The sequence below is a fragment of the Lissotriton helveticus genome, chromosome 1_2 (genome assembly GCF_964261635.1).
Source record: "Lissotriton helveticus chromosome 1_2, aLisHel1.1, whole genome shotgun sequence".
In the NCBI taxonomy this organism is placed as follows: domain Eukaryota; kingdom Metazoa; phylum Chordata; class Amphibia; order Caudata; family Salamandridae; genus Lissotriton; species Lissotriton helveticus.
The window spans coordinates 80,629,805-80,643,686 of NC_136058.1; the positions used below are offsets into that span (position 1 = coordinate 80,629,805).

The 13,882-nt window shown below is 40.0% G+C and overlaps 1 protein-coding gene across 1 annotated transcript in view; it reads left to right on the forward strand.

Annotated features, from left to right (window-relative positions):
* The first annotated feature begins 1,761 nt into the window (after positions 1–1,761).
* SLC35D1 (solute carrier family 35 member D1) overlaps positions 1,762–13,882 on the forward strand; it is a 107,641-nt gene continuing 95,520 nt past the window's right edge. The window contains exons 1-3 of the mRNA XM_078668894.1: positions 1,762–1,996; positions 11,805–11,838; positions 11,954–12,040. Of these exons, the coding sequence (XP_078525020.1) occupies positions 1,770–1,996; positions 11,805–11,838; positions 11,954–12,040 (348 nt within the window). The 5' untranslated portion in view covers positions 1,762–1,769. The remainder of the gene's footprint in view (positions 1,997–11,804; positions 11,839–11,953; positions 12,041–13,882) is intronic.

The following is a 13,882-nucleotide window of genomic DNA, read 5'->3' on the forward strand; positions in this document are numbered from 1 at the left end:
AAGACCATGTCTCGTTCAGTGGAGCATCCTGATTTTCCACATAACAGTAAATTATGCGTGTTGCAGTGTTTGAAATGCTATGAAGAACGTACTATTACGCACAGAACTGACTCGCTGGGTCAGTTATTAATCTCTGTTCAAAAACCATTCAAGCCGGTTGCTGCGGCTACTTTAGCTAGATGGGTTCGATGGATTATGTCAGAAGCTGGCATTGACATTTCTGTTTATGGTGCTCATTCAGCTAGAGGAGCTATGGCTTCTGTTTCAGGAAATGATTCTAACAAGAGTTGAGTGTCTACTCCGGATGGAGCTACTGTACCTTCTTGACAGAAGAGGATACCTTTGTCGGTTATGGATTATTCTCTGTTGAGAATTTCTACAGGAACTGTTCATCTCTCCGTTGAGAGTTTAAGACTTTGTTTGTTCTAATTGGACTGATTCGCGCAAAGAAAGAGGAGGCCAGATTAGTGTCTCTCTACTTTGTATGCTAATGTATTGTAATGATAGAGGTGTGGTTCAAAGCCTCATGGGTATTGTGGTTTTTCAATACTGTAGTTTTACTTTCATTGGCTGCTGTGTTTTGCAGTAAAGAAATGAGAAAGCATAATCCTCGCCTCCGTGTCCTTAATAGAATCTAAAATTCTTGTTGCGATAGCTCGAAAATGTTGTATTCATATTCAAATAATTGTTCCTGCACGTTACGGAATGTCAAAACATAAAAAAATGTCCGGTATTTTTGCTTTCCAAAAAGGTGGCCACACATACAATCAATACTATAAACAAGCGAGCGATGGTACTAACTCATGAACGAAAAGGCAGCCTGAGAAATTCCTACAGTGCAGCGATAATATAAAGTGCCATAGCAATGTTAACGACATAAGTCAACAAAACGTTAAATATAATAGTTTGGCGAGAACGTTCAAAGTAAGCTCTTCTGAACGCAGTTCAAAACAATCCAACACAAAACATAACAAACGGGTGAACAAGCACACAAGGACTACCGTTCTGTGCAGATTTAGCATTTAGAGTAGAACCTTGGGGTGCTTTTTTTCTAAGTTTACAATTAATTCCTTGACGAAATCACGTTTACTGGCAGGAGATAACGAACCTAAACCTGTATGGCATCCAAGGCAGAAGGTGCACAATGGATAACCACTGTAAACGCAGACATGCCTGGTCAATAAAACTGATAACGACAACAATGGAAGTTAAAAAGTTGCAATTGACATGAAGTGATCCTCTTAGACAGACGTCCTTGTCTGCGGCACATAAACACTAATAATTAACTCTTTCTTGTCTTAATATCAGCAGATGAAACCGGTCGTACATGCCTTATTGAAAAAGTAAGTGATCATATAGATATTTAAAAATTACAAGAAAAACTTACACATTTTAAAAGAAACTCATATGCGTTAAACACTACAACCATCCACTTCTTAAGTGACGTTTTATTGTTCCTGTTTAAAGCCACGATGTACCGTGATATATTGTTAACGTTTTCTAATTGAAAAAAATAGATTGTGCATATTTTCGAAAGCACGAAAATAGCTGAAACCTTTTCAAGCAACTGGGAAACGCGACCTTGGCATGGTTATTGTATTACATCCCGATGTAGCCGACTGTAAAGTATCCCGCTGAAAATGTTTCCTTCGAGATATGGCCGATACATGCATACACCGTAAAGTAGACGAGGATTTGTGTGGACTGCAGTCTGCCGAGCTTGAACTGCGTGGCACCCTCCCTCTCCCCGCCCACGGCAGTCATCGCGCATGCGCGACTCTCAGTGCATTCCTGAGGCCATGGCGGAAGTTCGCAGACGTCAGCATGAGCTGGTTAAAGGCGAAGACGCCGCCAAATCCTCTGCATACAGGGATGAGGGTTTGGGGATGGCGGCCGAAACGGTAACCTTATTTCTGAAGCTCTTCGCAGCCGCTTTCTACGGCATTAGTTCTTTCCTGATCGTTGTGGTGAACAAGAGCGTGCTGACCAGCTACAGGTGAGGCTCGCGCTGGGAAGTTGCACAACATTTAGGAGTGCAGCCAGGCAGCATTGTACTTTGAGCTCCTATTGGGAAAGTTGAGAGCCTGCAGCAATAGAGCATCATGTGTTGCTTGCCTGGAAGCATGCCAGTGTGCAACCCGAGCATCACTGCCGATCGCACAGTGCCATTCCTTGTTCTAGGGCTACGATGAATGACCAGCTCTGGGAGCTGTTATACCCCACCTGAAGAAGTGGAGTGACGCCCAGGGCATTACTCCGGGGAACAGAATCCTTTCAGCTCACTGATTCCGACCCAGCCCGTCTGCGCGCATTAGAATTATGTGCATGGGTCTTGAAGCAATTTCATTTTTATTTTTGACAAAAGTAGATTTTTGCATTTCAAGTACATCTGTACTCCAGCCAGTGAGCGATTACAACGTGATATTTATTAGGGTTTTAGGCACTTTAACAAAAGTGTTTTTTCTGTATGCCTCTTTTCTGTATAGACGTTTCCATAAATACCCCCTTTTCAGCTGAACGTATAAAGCAGTCGTTCATTTGTCTCCGAGTTCAGCTGACTTAATGAAGCATTTTTAGATCCACTGTACTCTGAAATTTTCTGAGGATCATTCATGGTTTCTGTGAGCATTCGGAGTCTTGGGACTAAACTCTAACCTGCCTTTGCGTTCTACTCATATATCCTGTAACCTACAAATTGAAATACGTTTTTATTCTTAAAATCATATTTAACTCTCATTTAATTTGTAAATTCATCCGAAGGCTTTGACACTGATTAAACAAAAGTTATCTTTTAACAATGGATGCTCCTACTTGTTGCTCGGAATGTGGATTTCTCGTTTTCTTGTACCTTAGCTGTGTTTTGGAAGTTAACCACCTCGTTTAGTGTAGAAACAGATGGCTGGTTAGTTTACTTAACGAGGACATGGAATGCTTTCAAGTCTAGTAAGCAGTCTCTTTATTTCTATGTAATTTTTTTGAATGTGTGCACCACGGAAAATTTCAGCTGTTTTTGGCTACAGTCGGTGGCATCTTTAAAGGTGAATATTATTTATAGGGCAAACAAGGTGCACACCTAAGTGGTGGGGGCACCAACAACTGAAAATTGTTGACTATTGTGTGCACGTGAGAAATAAATATATTTCTTTTCGCAAACAAAAGCACATATAGTCATTTAAACTTTTCAAGCAGACTATGAATTAAAACTTCCTGAGGTATGTGGAAGGGGTAGTGGTCTTCCGATTGTCTAGGTCACCGCACATTTTCTTCTGCGGTCTCTCGATCAGACACTTGGCTCTTTTTTCTTCAGATATCTTTCTCAATCTCTACATTTGCATAACTCAAATCTGATCTCTCTCCAATTTGGCACACACTTTCTCTCTCCTGCATACATGTCCTTGCAGCTCCTTCCCCACGCACAACTTACCAACTCACCTGTAAGTACTGTCTCTTCTTTAACTTTCGCTATGTCAATATTTCGACAAATGCATAAATTATTCACACCCTTTTGCATACCATCATATTTACAATTGGCACACATGACTATTGCGCTATGCACTCTGTAGAGGAGCCAATGATTGGATGAACATTTATTTTGAACCCCTTTATGACCCACTGACGTGCATTGTGAGAAGTTCACACTGAGAAGTCACACATACATCTAGAAACGACTCCTTTTACAGCCACTATACTCGAAAAACATGTTACATGAAAATCCTAGAGAAAGGCATCCTGGAAAAATCAAATACTCTTCAAGAGAAAATAAAATGTATAATGCAAACAAGAAGAACATCGCTTTACCCAGGCTGAGAGGACAGTGTATGTTTTTGCGTGCCAAAGCTTTCACTTGGAGGTCCGGCACAAGGGGGTTGGGGGGCAGGGCAATAACAGCTGGGGCACTGGCCCCACCGAGACCCCATCCACCCCTCCCAGTGCGGAGGCAATAGACTCAGTCATTATTTATAAATATAAGCATTACTCACAAAAAATAATCTATTTGCTGGAAAGTAGTGAAGATGCTTCACACCTGTTTGTGGAAGACTCTTTTTTTCAGAACAGAGATGCAGGACATTTGGCTGAGAAGAAACTGCCCTCTCTGCTTTCAGTAGCAAATTATATTTTTTGGGGCTTGGGTCAACACCTAGAAATTGACACGACTGCAGATGTATGAAGGACAGAAGTTATGAGCAACACTAGTAAGTGTGTGTGTGTGTGTGTGTATGTATGTATGTATATATGTATACATTTGGGCGCGCTTTTTCGAATTGACCTTACACTACTTAAATGTATGTTTGTCCACCTTACCGCTAACAGTGAGCAAGGGCGGCCACGCCCGAAACGCGTCTGTTCGATGTTCTCTGTGATGTACCCCAGCACTTTTATGATTGAATAAAACCACAATCACCTCAAGACTGGCATGGGAACGTCATTTTGTGTCTGTGCACTGGAGAAAGTGCTTTGGAGGTTTCGTTGCACCGCAACCAGTTGGAGCGATGTATATATGTGTATATATATATATATATATATATCCACGCTCTCCGTGCCACACAATACTTGCAGTGCACTCGCAGGCGGATGCCGGTTGCGGTCGTGGCAATCCGCTTTAATCACTGCTCCATTTCTTTTCACTCGTAAAGAAATACCGCACTCACAAGGGAGAAACCAGGCTAACAGCAAAAAAGACCGTTTATTTTGTGCAAACAAACAAACGTTTCAGCACAAGGCTTTCCACAGTGTTACCACTTCGTTACACAAGGCACGTTTATAAAGTATTGTCAATTCAAAACTGAAAAGGTTCACGTATTTTCAGACATTGAGATCGAGAAGGGACACTATCACTCCCTGCAGCAACGGGCGCCATATTGGAGTGTCTAGCCACCCTGGTTTTTACAATGAATATTCATCATCAAGTGAAAGGGTGCAGCGTGTAGCAAGTGAGAAAAACGCTTCTATTCATACAAATGTAAAACTTACCATGTACAAATACATTTAGTAATTACTTCGCTATTGTTGCGTTTTTGATCACTACACTTCCTGTGTGTTGTCTAGCCGTGGATCGGTAAATGTCCCTTCATATTTCCTACACATCATGCCTGTGCCTTCCTTGCTCTGAGTTTATTTTGACAGAATCTCTCCTCGCTACATTCTATTTTTGCATGCTGTTATTTCAACTTATTTAAGTTCATTCTTGTTCAAGTCAACTAGACATTTTCTTTTTTCACTCTTATCATTTTGGGTTTAATCGTAAAAATTCAAGACATGATTTACAAATTAGAATATCCTACTTTCAATCACTCTTACCTGTCCAGATTTATCATCTTTATCAGAATATTGGGTTCTTAACCTATTTATTTACCCAAATGTACCCCCAGTTCTTCACCGCAGTTCAGGCCTCTTGGGGACTTTGTAAGGAGGTCAATGATGTATTTTGATTCTAGACGTCTTAAACTGCGCAGTCTGTCACCTCCCCGCGGACTCCATGGAACAGTATCTAGGCCATAGTAACGTATTTTGTTCCTGTCGCTGTTGTGAAACTCGGCAAAATGACGAGCGACAGGATATGCCTGATCAGCCTTGTCTATGGCTCTATGATGTTCCAGAATCCGTATTTTCAATTGATGGATGGTGCTTCCAATATACTGTAGCCCGCAAGGGCATACTAAACAGTATACTGCGTATGTGGTACTGCAGGTTAGAAATTTCTTAATCTCCTTAATCTCACCTGTGTCAGGTAATGTGTAGGTGAGAACCCTTCTGCTATTCGTACAAGCCTTGCATTTACTGCAGGGAAAGAATCCTTTCATGTCTTTTAGTGTGTTGGATTGTGGCTGCACAATATCTAAATGGCTCTTGACCAACATGTTTCTTAGAGATCTCGCTTTGCTGAACGTTACTAGGGGCTGATTAGGGATATCATCCTTAATGATGGTATCTGTTTTAAGGATATGCCAATTTTTTTCTGAGCAGTTTCTTTAAGAAATTTGCTTCAGAAGAATATGGAGTAATTGTCCTAAAGTTTCCTTTATTTTCAGTCAGTTCCCTAGTTCTCTTGTTATCTTCAAGCAAAAGTGATTCTCTTGGAATACGCCTTACCTTACATAAGGCCTTTTCCAGTGTGATGTGATCGTAACCCCAGACACTAAACCTCGCCTTGCTCTCCGAGGCAGCCGCCTTGAAGTCTTGACCCTTAGTGCAGTTGCGCTTAAGTCTAAGAAACCCCCCTTAGGGGATGCTCTGTATAAGAGCTTTGCTGTGGTTACTGCTGGCAAATAGAACTGAATTCCCAGCCGTGCTTTTCCGGAACAGTGTTGTGTGTATGTTGTTATTGTCCAAAAACACTTTCAGGTCCAGATAGTCCACTGCCACTGGACTAACTGAACCTGAAAAGTGCAAGTTTAAGTTGTTATCATTAAGGGCACTGATATATTGATGAGCTGATTCTGTAATGCCTTGCCAGACGATAAATACATCGTCTATATATCTGTGCCATTTCACCACTCTTCCCTGATGTTCACCCTCCAGCGACCTGGGCACCTGTTCCTCCCACCAGCCCACGAACAAGTTCGCGCAACTGGGGGCGAAACAGGTGCCCATCGCCGTCCCCGAGATTTGTTTGAAGATCTGGTCTTCAAACAGGAAAATATTGTTTCTCAGACAAAACTCAACACGTTCCAGAAGCATTTTGTTGTGCAGTGCATAACGCAATTGACGTTTTTCCAAATAGAACTGCACTGCTCTTACACCCTGGTGGTGATCTATACATGTGTATAGGCTGGTAATATCTAACACCATCAATAGGTAACTGGAGTGCCATTTTAGAGTGGAAAGTTTTGTCAAAAAATGTTTAGTGTCTCTGGTATATGAGTCCAGCTGTGCAACCAAAGGAAATAAAAAATTATCAATACATCTGAATAAGTGTTCAGTTAGACTTCCAATTGATGATATTATTGGCATCCCGGGAGGATTCACACTGTCTTTATGGATCTTGACAGACTGCGCAGTTTAAGACATCTAGAATCAAGATACATCATTGACCTCCTTACAAAGTCCCCAAGAGGACTAAACTGCGGTGAAGAACTGGGGGTACATTTGGGTAAATAAATAGGTTAAGAACCCAATATTATGATAAATCTGGAAAGGTAATAGAGTAATTGAAAGCAGTATATTCTAATTTCTAATTTGTAAATCCTGTCTTGAAATTTTACGATAAAACCCAAAATGATAATAAGAGTGAAAAAAGAAAAAGTCTAGTTGACTTGAACAAGAATGAACTTAAATAAGTTTAAATAACAGCATGCAAAAATAGAATGTAGCGAGGAGAGAATCTGTCAAAATAAACTCAGAGCAAGGAAGGCACAGGCATGATGTGTGGGAAATATGAAGGGACATTTGCCGATCCACGGCGAGACAACACACAGGAAACGTAGTGATCAAAAACGCAACAATAGCGAAGTGATTACTAAATGTATTTGTACATGTTAAGTTTTACATTTGTATGAATAGAAGCGTTTTTCTCACTTGCTACGCGCTGCACCCTTTCACATGATGATGAATATTCATTGTAAAAACCAGGGTGGCTAGACACTCCAATATGGCGCCCATTGATGCAGGGAGTGATAGTGTCCCTTCTCGATCTCAATGTCTGAAAATACGTGAACCTATTGAGTTTTGAATTGACAATGCTTTATAAACGTGCCTTGTGTAACGAAGTGGTAACACTGAGGAAAGCATTGTGCTGAAACGTTTGTTTGTCTGTTTGCACAAAATAAACGGTCTTTTTTGCTGTTAGCCCGGTTTCTCCCTTGTGAGTGCGGTATTTCTTTACAAGTGAAAAGAAATGGAGCAGTTATTTTTATATATATATATATATATATATATATATATATATATATATATATATTACAGATGACCATAGCAGCAGTTAATTACTAATTAAATATACTGCAAGTATCATGGAATCTAATTCTGCATTTAATTTTCCAACACAAGGTTACTCGCACTCAAGGAGATTAATTTCCAAGCTACTTCATTTCATAAAGTTTTAGCCATCACCATCACCATCACCACTTGCTAACCAACACGTTTCGACCAGGATGGTCTTGATCTTGGTTAGATGGTTAGCACTAACCATGATCAAATGAAATAAAGTACCTTGGAAATTAATCTCCTGGAGTACGAGTAACCTTTTGTTGGGGAAAAATATATATATATGTGTGTGTGTGTATGTATGTGTGTGTGTGTAAACATTTTTTCCCTCAAAGTTTTCCTGTTGTTTCATACCTACATGACACATTTGCAACAGATGGTCTCCCTGGCAGTAAACTATTCTTATGTATTTTTCTTTTAGTTGAATCGGACATGCACAGTACTAACTATAATATTCTCACTTCACAGTCTATAAATCCGAACACAAACACCAGCATTCCTTTCACCTTTCAGAACATACTTTAGAAATTATTCATTGTGTTCAGGTGGAGGCAGTACTTCAAGGTCACCAGGCTCCTGTAATAAAATAGAAAAAGACTTGACGAAAGCAGTAAACTGCAACAAAAATAGAGCATTGGAAATGCAATAGGTCTCTCGTTTTTTGAGTTTAGCAATTGGCATTGGAAATGGTAATGTGCTTTACCTACAAGGAAGGAGGGCGGTAGCAGTATAAAGACACTGAGGTAAGGGCCTTATGCCTGGAGCGCAAGTGAGAGGAGTGGAGAAGAAGGGAGGAGTAGGGAGAAAGACTGGCGTAGAGGGTCAGAAAAAAGTGGGTGAAGCGCTACAGGACAGTTCCTCATAGGTGCTGGCCAAAATGGAGTTCGTATCCTAACAAATTAAAGTTTTTTGATGGGCAGGAGGGCTGGGATAAAGTTTGCTCGCCTGCCCTTGAAAAGCCTTGGGTGTGCAACATATTTAAATATACAACTATTCTGATCTACCCACTCCCCACCTCAGTTAAGGTCGCGCAAACCTTCTGCATTGTGCAAACAGAAGCCCTGCACAAAGTTGTGGTGTAAAACAGTTGTAACGTATACTACTCCATGTTTGCATGTAATAAATCACAATTATTTGCAACAGTGTTGTGCATATTGTCAGTTGGCTAATATCTAAAGCAGTCTGTAAATGGCTATTACATTAAAATATGTTGTTCCCTTACCTGAAGGTGCATTACTGCAACTGCTGAAGCATTGCCCTGAACACTACTCCTCTGAGTGTACTTTCCCTGCTACACAGGAGAGCTTTTTATAGCTACCAGAAGCTCGTGAGCTGCTCTTGCACATCACTGTTATATAGAAACTGTCGTTATAACATGGTTCTTTTCTAGTTTTTCCCTTTCTTTTTCTTTTTAGGTTTATCCATCTTTTTGTGCACTGTGAGTCAATGGATATTGATGTTATGATATACGATTCCAGTCTGAATTTTGCATGTAAACTGCTAGGGTTTCCTACCCACAATTTGTTTTACATGTTTTGTTTTATTGAAAGTAAACAAAATATCTTAAAAAGTAAAATATTAGGACCAGCCTTAAACGTAATGCAGGTCGCTTTTGGAAAGGGCCTTTCCCTTACTCAAACTGATGGAGTCAACCTATGATCATTCTGCTCTGGCTGAACTCTGTACTACCCAATAAACACATCAAGCGAAATGGTATCTAAATAAGTAATGTTTCCCCAGCAGCGTAATATTGCACCTCAACATACCATTATAGAATTATGAAAAATGTGGCAATCAAAGTTTTGGAAGTTCCATTATGCATAAAACATTTTTTTTAAAGAGGCTTTCATGTAAAGATATTAGCCTGTACGACACCTAATTGACCCAAATTGGGATTTTTAACATCTCGGATAACAAGGTGACTTTGTAAATGTGAACTATTCCATGAACTTCCAAAACAGGCTATGCTGAGGGCTGAACTGAACTCACAAAATATTTACCTTGTATAAGCATAACAGAACCTATATTGGCTCTTGAAAGACGCATAACTAAGTAAAAACGATAAAAAAAAGGAAATGTGTAGACCTTGAAGCTCTGTCATAATGAGCTGTGCTCGGTCGGCAGTAAGACAGATGGGGTCATGCATACTCAGGTTTTCCTTTATATCGCCAACCGAACGAGCTGGGGCTCCAGCAACGACTAGTTCTCATCTATTTGGGCAGCAGCAAGTTTAGGCAGTAGCGGAACCCTTTTAAAAACGCAAGTTTCACCAACCTAAACTTGCCTGATGGGGGAAGGTTTGCAAAGGAGAATCATATAACAAAGCTACACTCGTTTGAAAAAGAAAACAAGGGCATTGAGGAGAGGAGTGGATGGAGATTTGTAGGTACACTATTAGCTGGGCAGGCACTGTGCGTCTGAAGCGAGGCAGAAACAAAGTGTGAAAAACATCTATGGCATTGAAGGGAGGAGCGGGTGGAGCTTTGTAGGTACACTGACTGTGGGGCAGGTGCGGTTTGTGCAAAGCTTAGTTGATGGGTGATGGCGCATCAAAAGCACGTTCAGGCAGAAACAAACAAAAACAGCAGCGTGCGCGCCCCTGCTCGTTCCAGCGGCAATACTCAATGGGAGTTAACTAGTAAGGAAAGGTGGGACATGCACCAACTATCCGCCATTAGCACACATCCATTTTTAAATGACACACACAAAAGCCAATCCAAAGCAAAGGATGAGTCAGACCCCACAAAGCACCTCCAACAGTTCGCCTGACAGCGCTATTTAAGCTCGACCTAAAAAAGGGCTAGAAACAGAGGAGCCGACCATTAAATAAATGGTGATCACGAATGAGTTGATGTGTATCTTTTGGGCGGGTGTCGCTTGCATAATTTGCTGTTGCCTTATTACATAAAATTACAACAAGATTACTAGAATTATTCAAGGAGCGAAAACCAGCATTTAACTATATTTTCTTAACACAAAACGGACCAGAGAATGCATTTTTTGTGCTAACTAAATAGCACTAAATGCAACAGAACATAAACAGCAGCTGCCACTCGCTAAATTAGTTTTTCTTGCAGTGGGATTTTTGTGCTAAATTACTCATAATTATGCAAACAGGTGTAATTGCGTAATTTATAGTACTTTCGCATCAAGAGTAATGTGAAATTACCGAAATTATTCTGTTGTAGTTAATATTTCTCTCAGGCCTAATGAAGAGCATACTTTAAAAGTGAACAGGCCAGGGACCCTGGCCATCTTTCCATATGTAAAATTCGATGCTGGTAAAACATTTTATAAAGGAAAAGTAATTGCAAGGTTTGTATTGATAACAATGACAGTGCTGCTGCTTAAAGTGTGACTTTAATTACTATGTATTTTGTTTTCAATGGTGAGTTGTGAAGCTGCTCAGCAGTCTGGATAAGTGCTTCCAAATTATACATTGAAAGTGTTTTACTGTGCTTAGTAGTAAGAATGCACCCTTTTCTTGCTTCCACTAATGGTAAAGAATAAATAGCATTGCCCGGCAGGCTAGTCCGGAGTCAGCTGCCCAGAAGTGCAAGTTTTTGTTTGGAAAGAGTGTTTTTTTATTCATCATCCCATGCAGTTATAATGGGCTTTGCATGCTAAGAAATCATGAACTTTCTCATAAAAATGTTGATATTCTGAAAATCTAGAACAAATCTGGCTTCCTCCTTTAAAATATGGTGGGTGTCTACTAAATAAAAACTACTCGAATTATTTAATTCTAGAGCCCTGAACTAAATGACTATGCTGTATAGTGTTTGAGGCAGTCGAATGCATGCTGTGTTTTTTAAAACTTCTAGACCTGTCTAGATTTCGCAAAATGCAGCTCATAGCCTTGGTTTATGCTTCCTTTGCAGATTTCCTTCCTCACTATGTGTTGGACTAGGCCAGGTACGTTTTGAATTAAAGTTTTTTTTATTTTTTTTCGTTTTATTGTCCCATGCCCTTGTTAACCAACTGTAGAGCGGTAGGTAAATCCGTCAAATTTTCTATTCTTTCCCCGTAGATGGCAGCTACTGTGATTGTGCTCTGGGTGGCAAAGATTTTCCGCTTAATACACTTTCCAGACTTTGATAGGAGTATCCCTAAGAAGGTAAATCTATGGTTTATGGTATTTGAAGTCAGCATTTCACAATTACTCATTTAACTTCATGCTAATGACATGATAGGTGCATGCTGGGTTAGTACCACTTTTTCTGAACTTGCTCAGTGGTTCTGTTTCCGAAAGTTGTACTGTTTTAGGGCTGGGTGATTTGAACACAGGTTTCTGTGACGTACTTGTAGTTCTTCAATTCAGCAAGCACTGCAGTGGCTGTGATCTCCATAAGCAATGGTGTCTTTGTCTCAGCTTATTGGCTGTTGCATTCTATAAGTTCCTATAATGAGTAATGTAAGTGAGCACGACAGTGCACAGCTTGTTGTGCCTATTGAATGTGCTATTTATTTGTCAAATTACCCGTTCTGCAGAATGTCTGCAAAAAGAATTGGTGTGTGCAAGTTGCAAATGCTCCTGTCCATGTATATGCTTGCTTTTATATGTTTAAATTAATTGTTTCAGGTATTCCTTTTTAGGTCGCATCTACAAAATTGTAGGAAAGCCTAATTTGTACAGTGCCAGTACTTGGAGCGAGCACTGGGTGAACACATTGGTTATCACTTGGTTGGCTTTCTCCCTCTCACTTGCTTGTTTGCTTATTCAATAGTTTTTCTTTCTCTTCTTGTGTTTGTCTCACCCCTCTAGCATAGCTATTTTATTCTGAGTAAATATTTGAATTCTTCCACTGCTTCCGATCAGGAAGTGCCCTTTTTTTCCAGCGCTCCATGTGAGTGCATATTTTTTCCGTCTCTCCCTTTTGTGCTTATTTTTTTTTCTCCCCGTTTTTTGCTTATTTTTTTTTTTCTCCCCTCATGGCACATTCTCATGCATGCACATGATTCAGACACTTGGAAAAGCTCATAAAAATCTAGCACATGTTTAATGAAAAATAGCAGCCCAGTGAAATATTTCAAGTTCCAGCAGACCAGCACTGTCTGATCAGTTGGGCCATGTGATGCTAAATTCTATACAATTACCACTGTTTTCATACACTTTTTTTCACAAACAAAGAGCAGAGAAAAGGCCACGTGATTAAATAGAAACTCTAATCGGGCATTAATGAGCAGGTGTTGGGCTCTTGTTGTAGTATGAATGTGAGAAGACCTTGAGGAGGAGATGACAAAAGCCTGACTTCTCTAATTTTGAAGTTCCACTTTCGTTCTGCCAACTTCAGAACAAGGCTATGCTGGTTTGAAAAATTAGGCTAAATGTGCAGTGTACAACATGGAATAGCCAGATGGCAGTGTATTTAAAATGCATGTAAATGTGCAAATAATGCAAAGACTCTGGTGTGCTTTAAGTATCTATGAAAGCACATTCACAATGGTTAACATAAACGGGTATTCAAAAAATGACGTCCTCAATTATTAGAAAACAAATTCCTAGATTGCCACCCGTGCCTCCTCATTCATCGTCCTGCACTGGGAGCCATCTTGAAATTACTGTATATCAATGTAGAGAACCATTGACCAAGCCAATAGCATTTAAAGCGCGAGACCGATTTGCTTTGCCATTGCTTGTTAAATAGAGGCAGTGCATTCACAGCAGCAAGGCTCCAAACTAGTAGTAAAAAAATGTGTAATATGTACAATACAGGGGACTATTTAAAGTTTGGGTGATAGGAGAGGTACTGCCCTTTTAAAACCCTTTGTCTTCGTGGTGTTAGTGACAATCTGTTGTCATTGCAGCACTTTTGTAAATTTATTTATTTATTTATTTATTTAAAAGGTTTTATATAGCGCTACTGGACCCAGGAGTGTCAGAGCGCTTTACAGACAGATAAACAAGATCAACATCTTGAAACAAAATAAAACAAAATTACAGAGTGAATAAAAACTA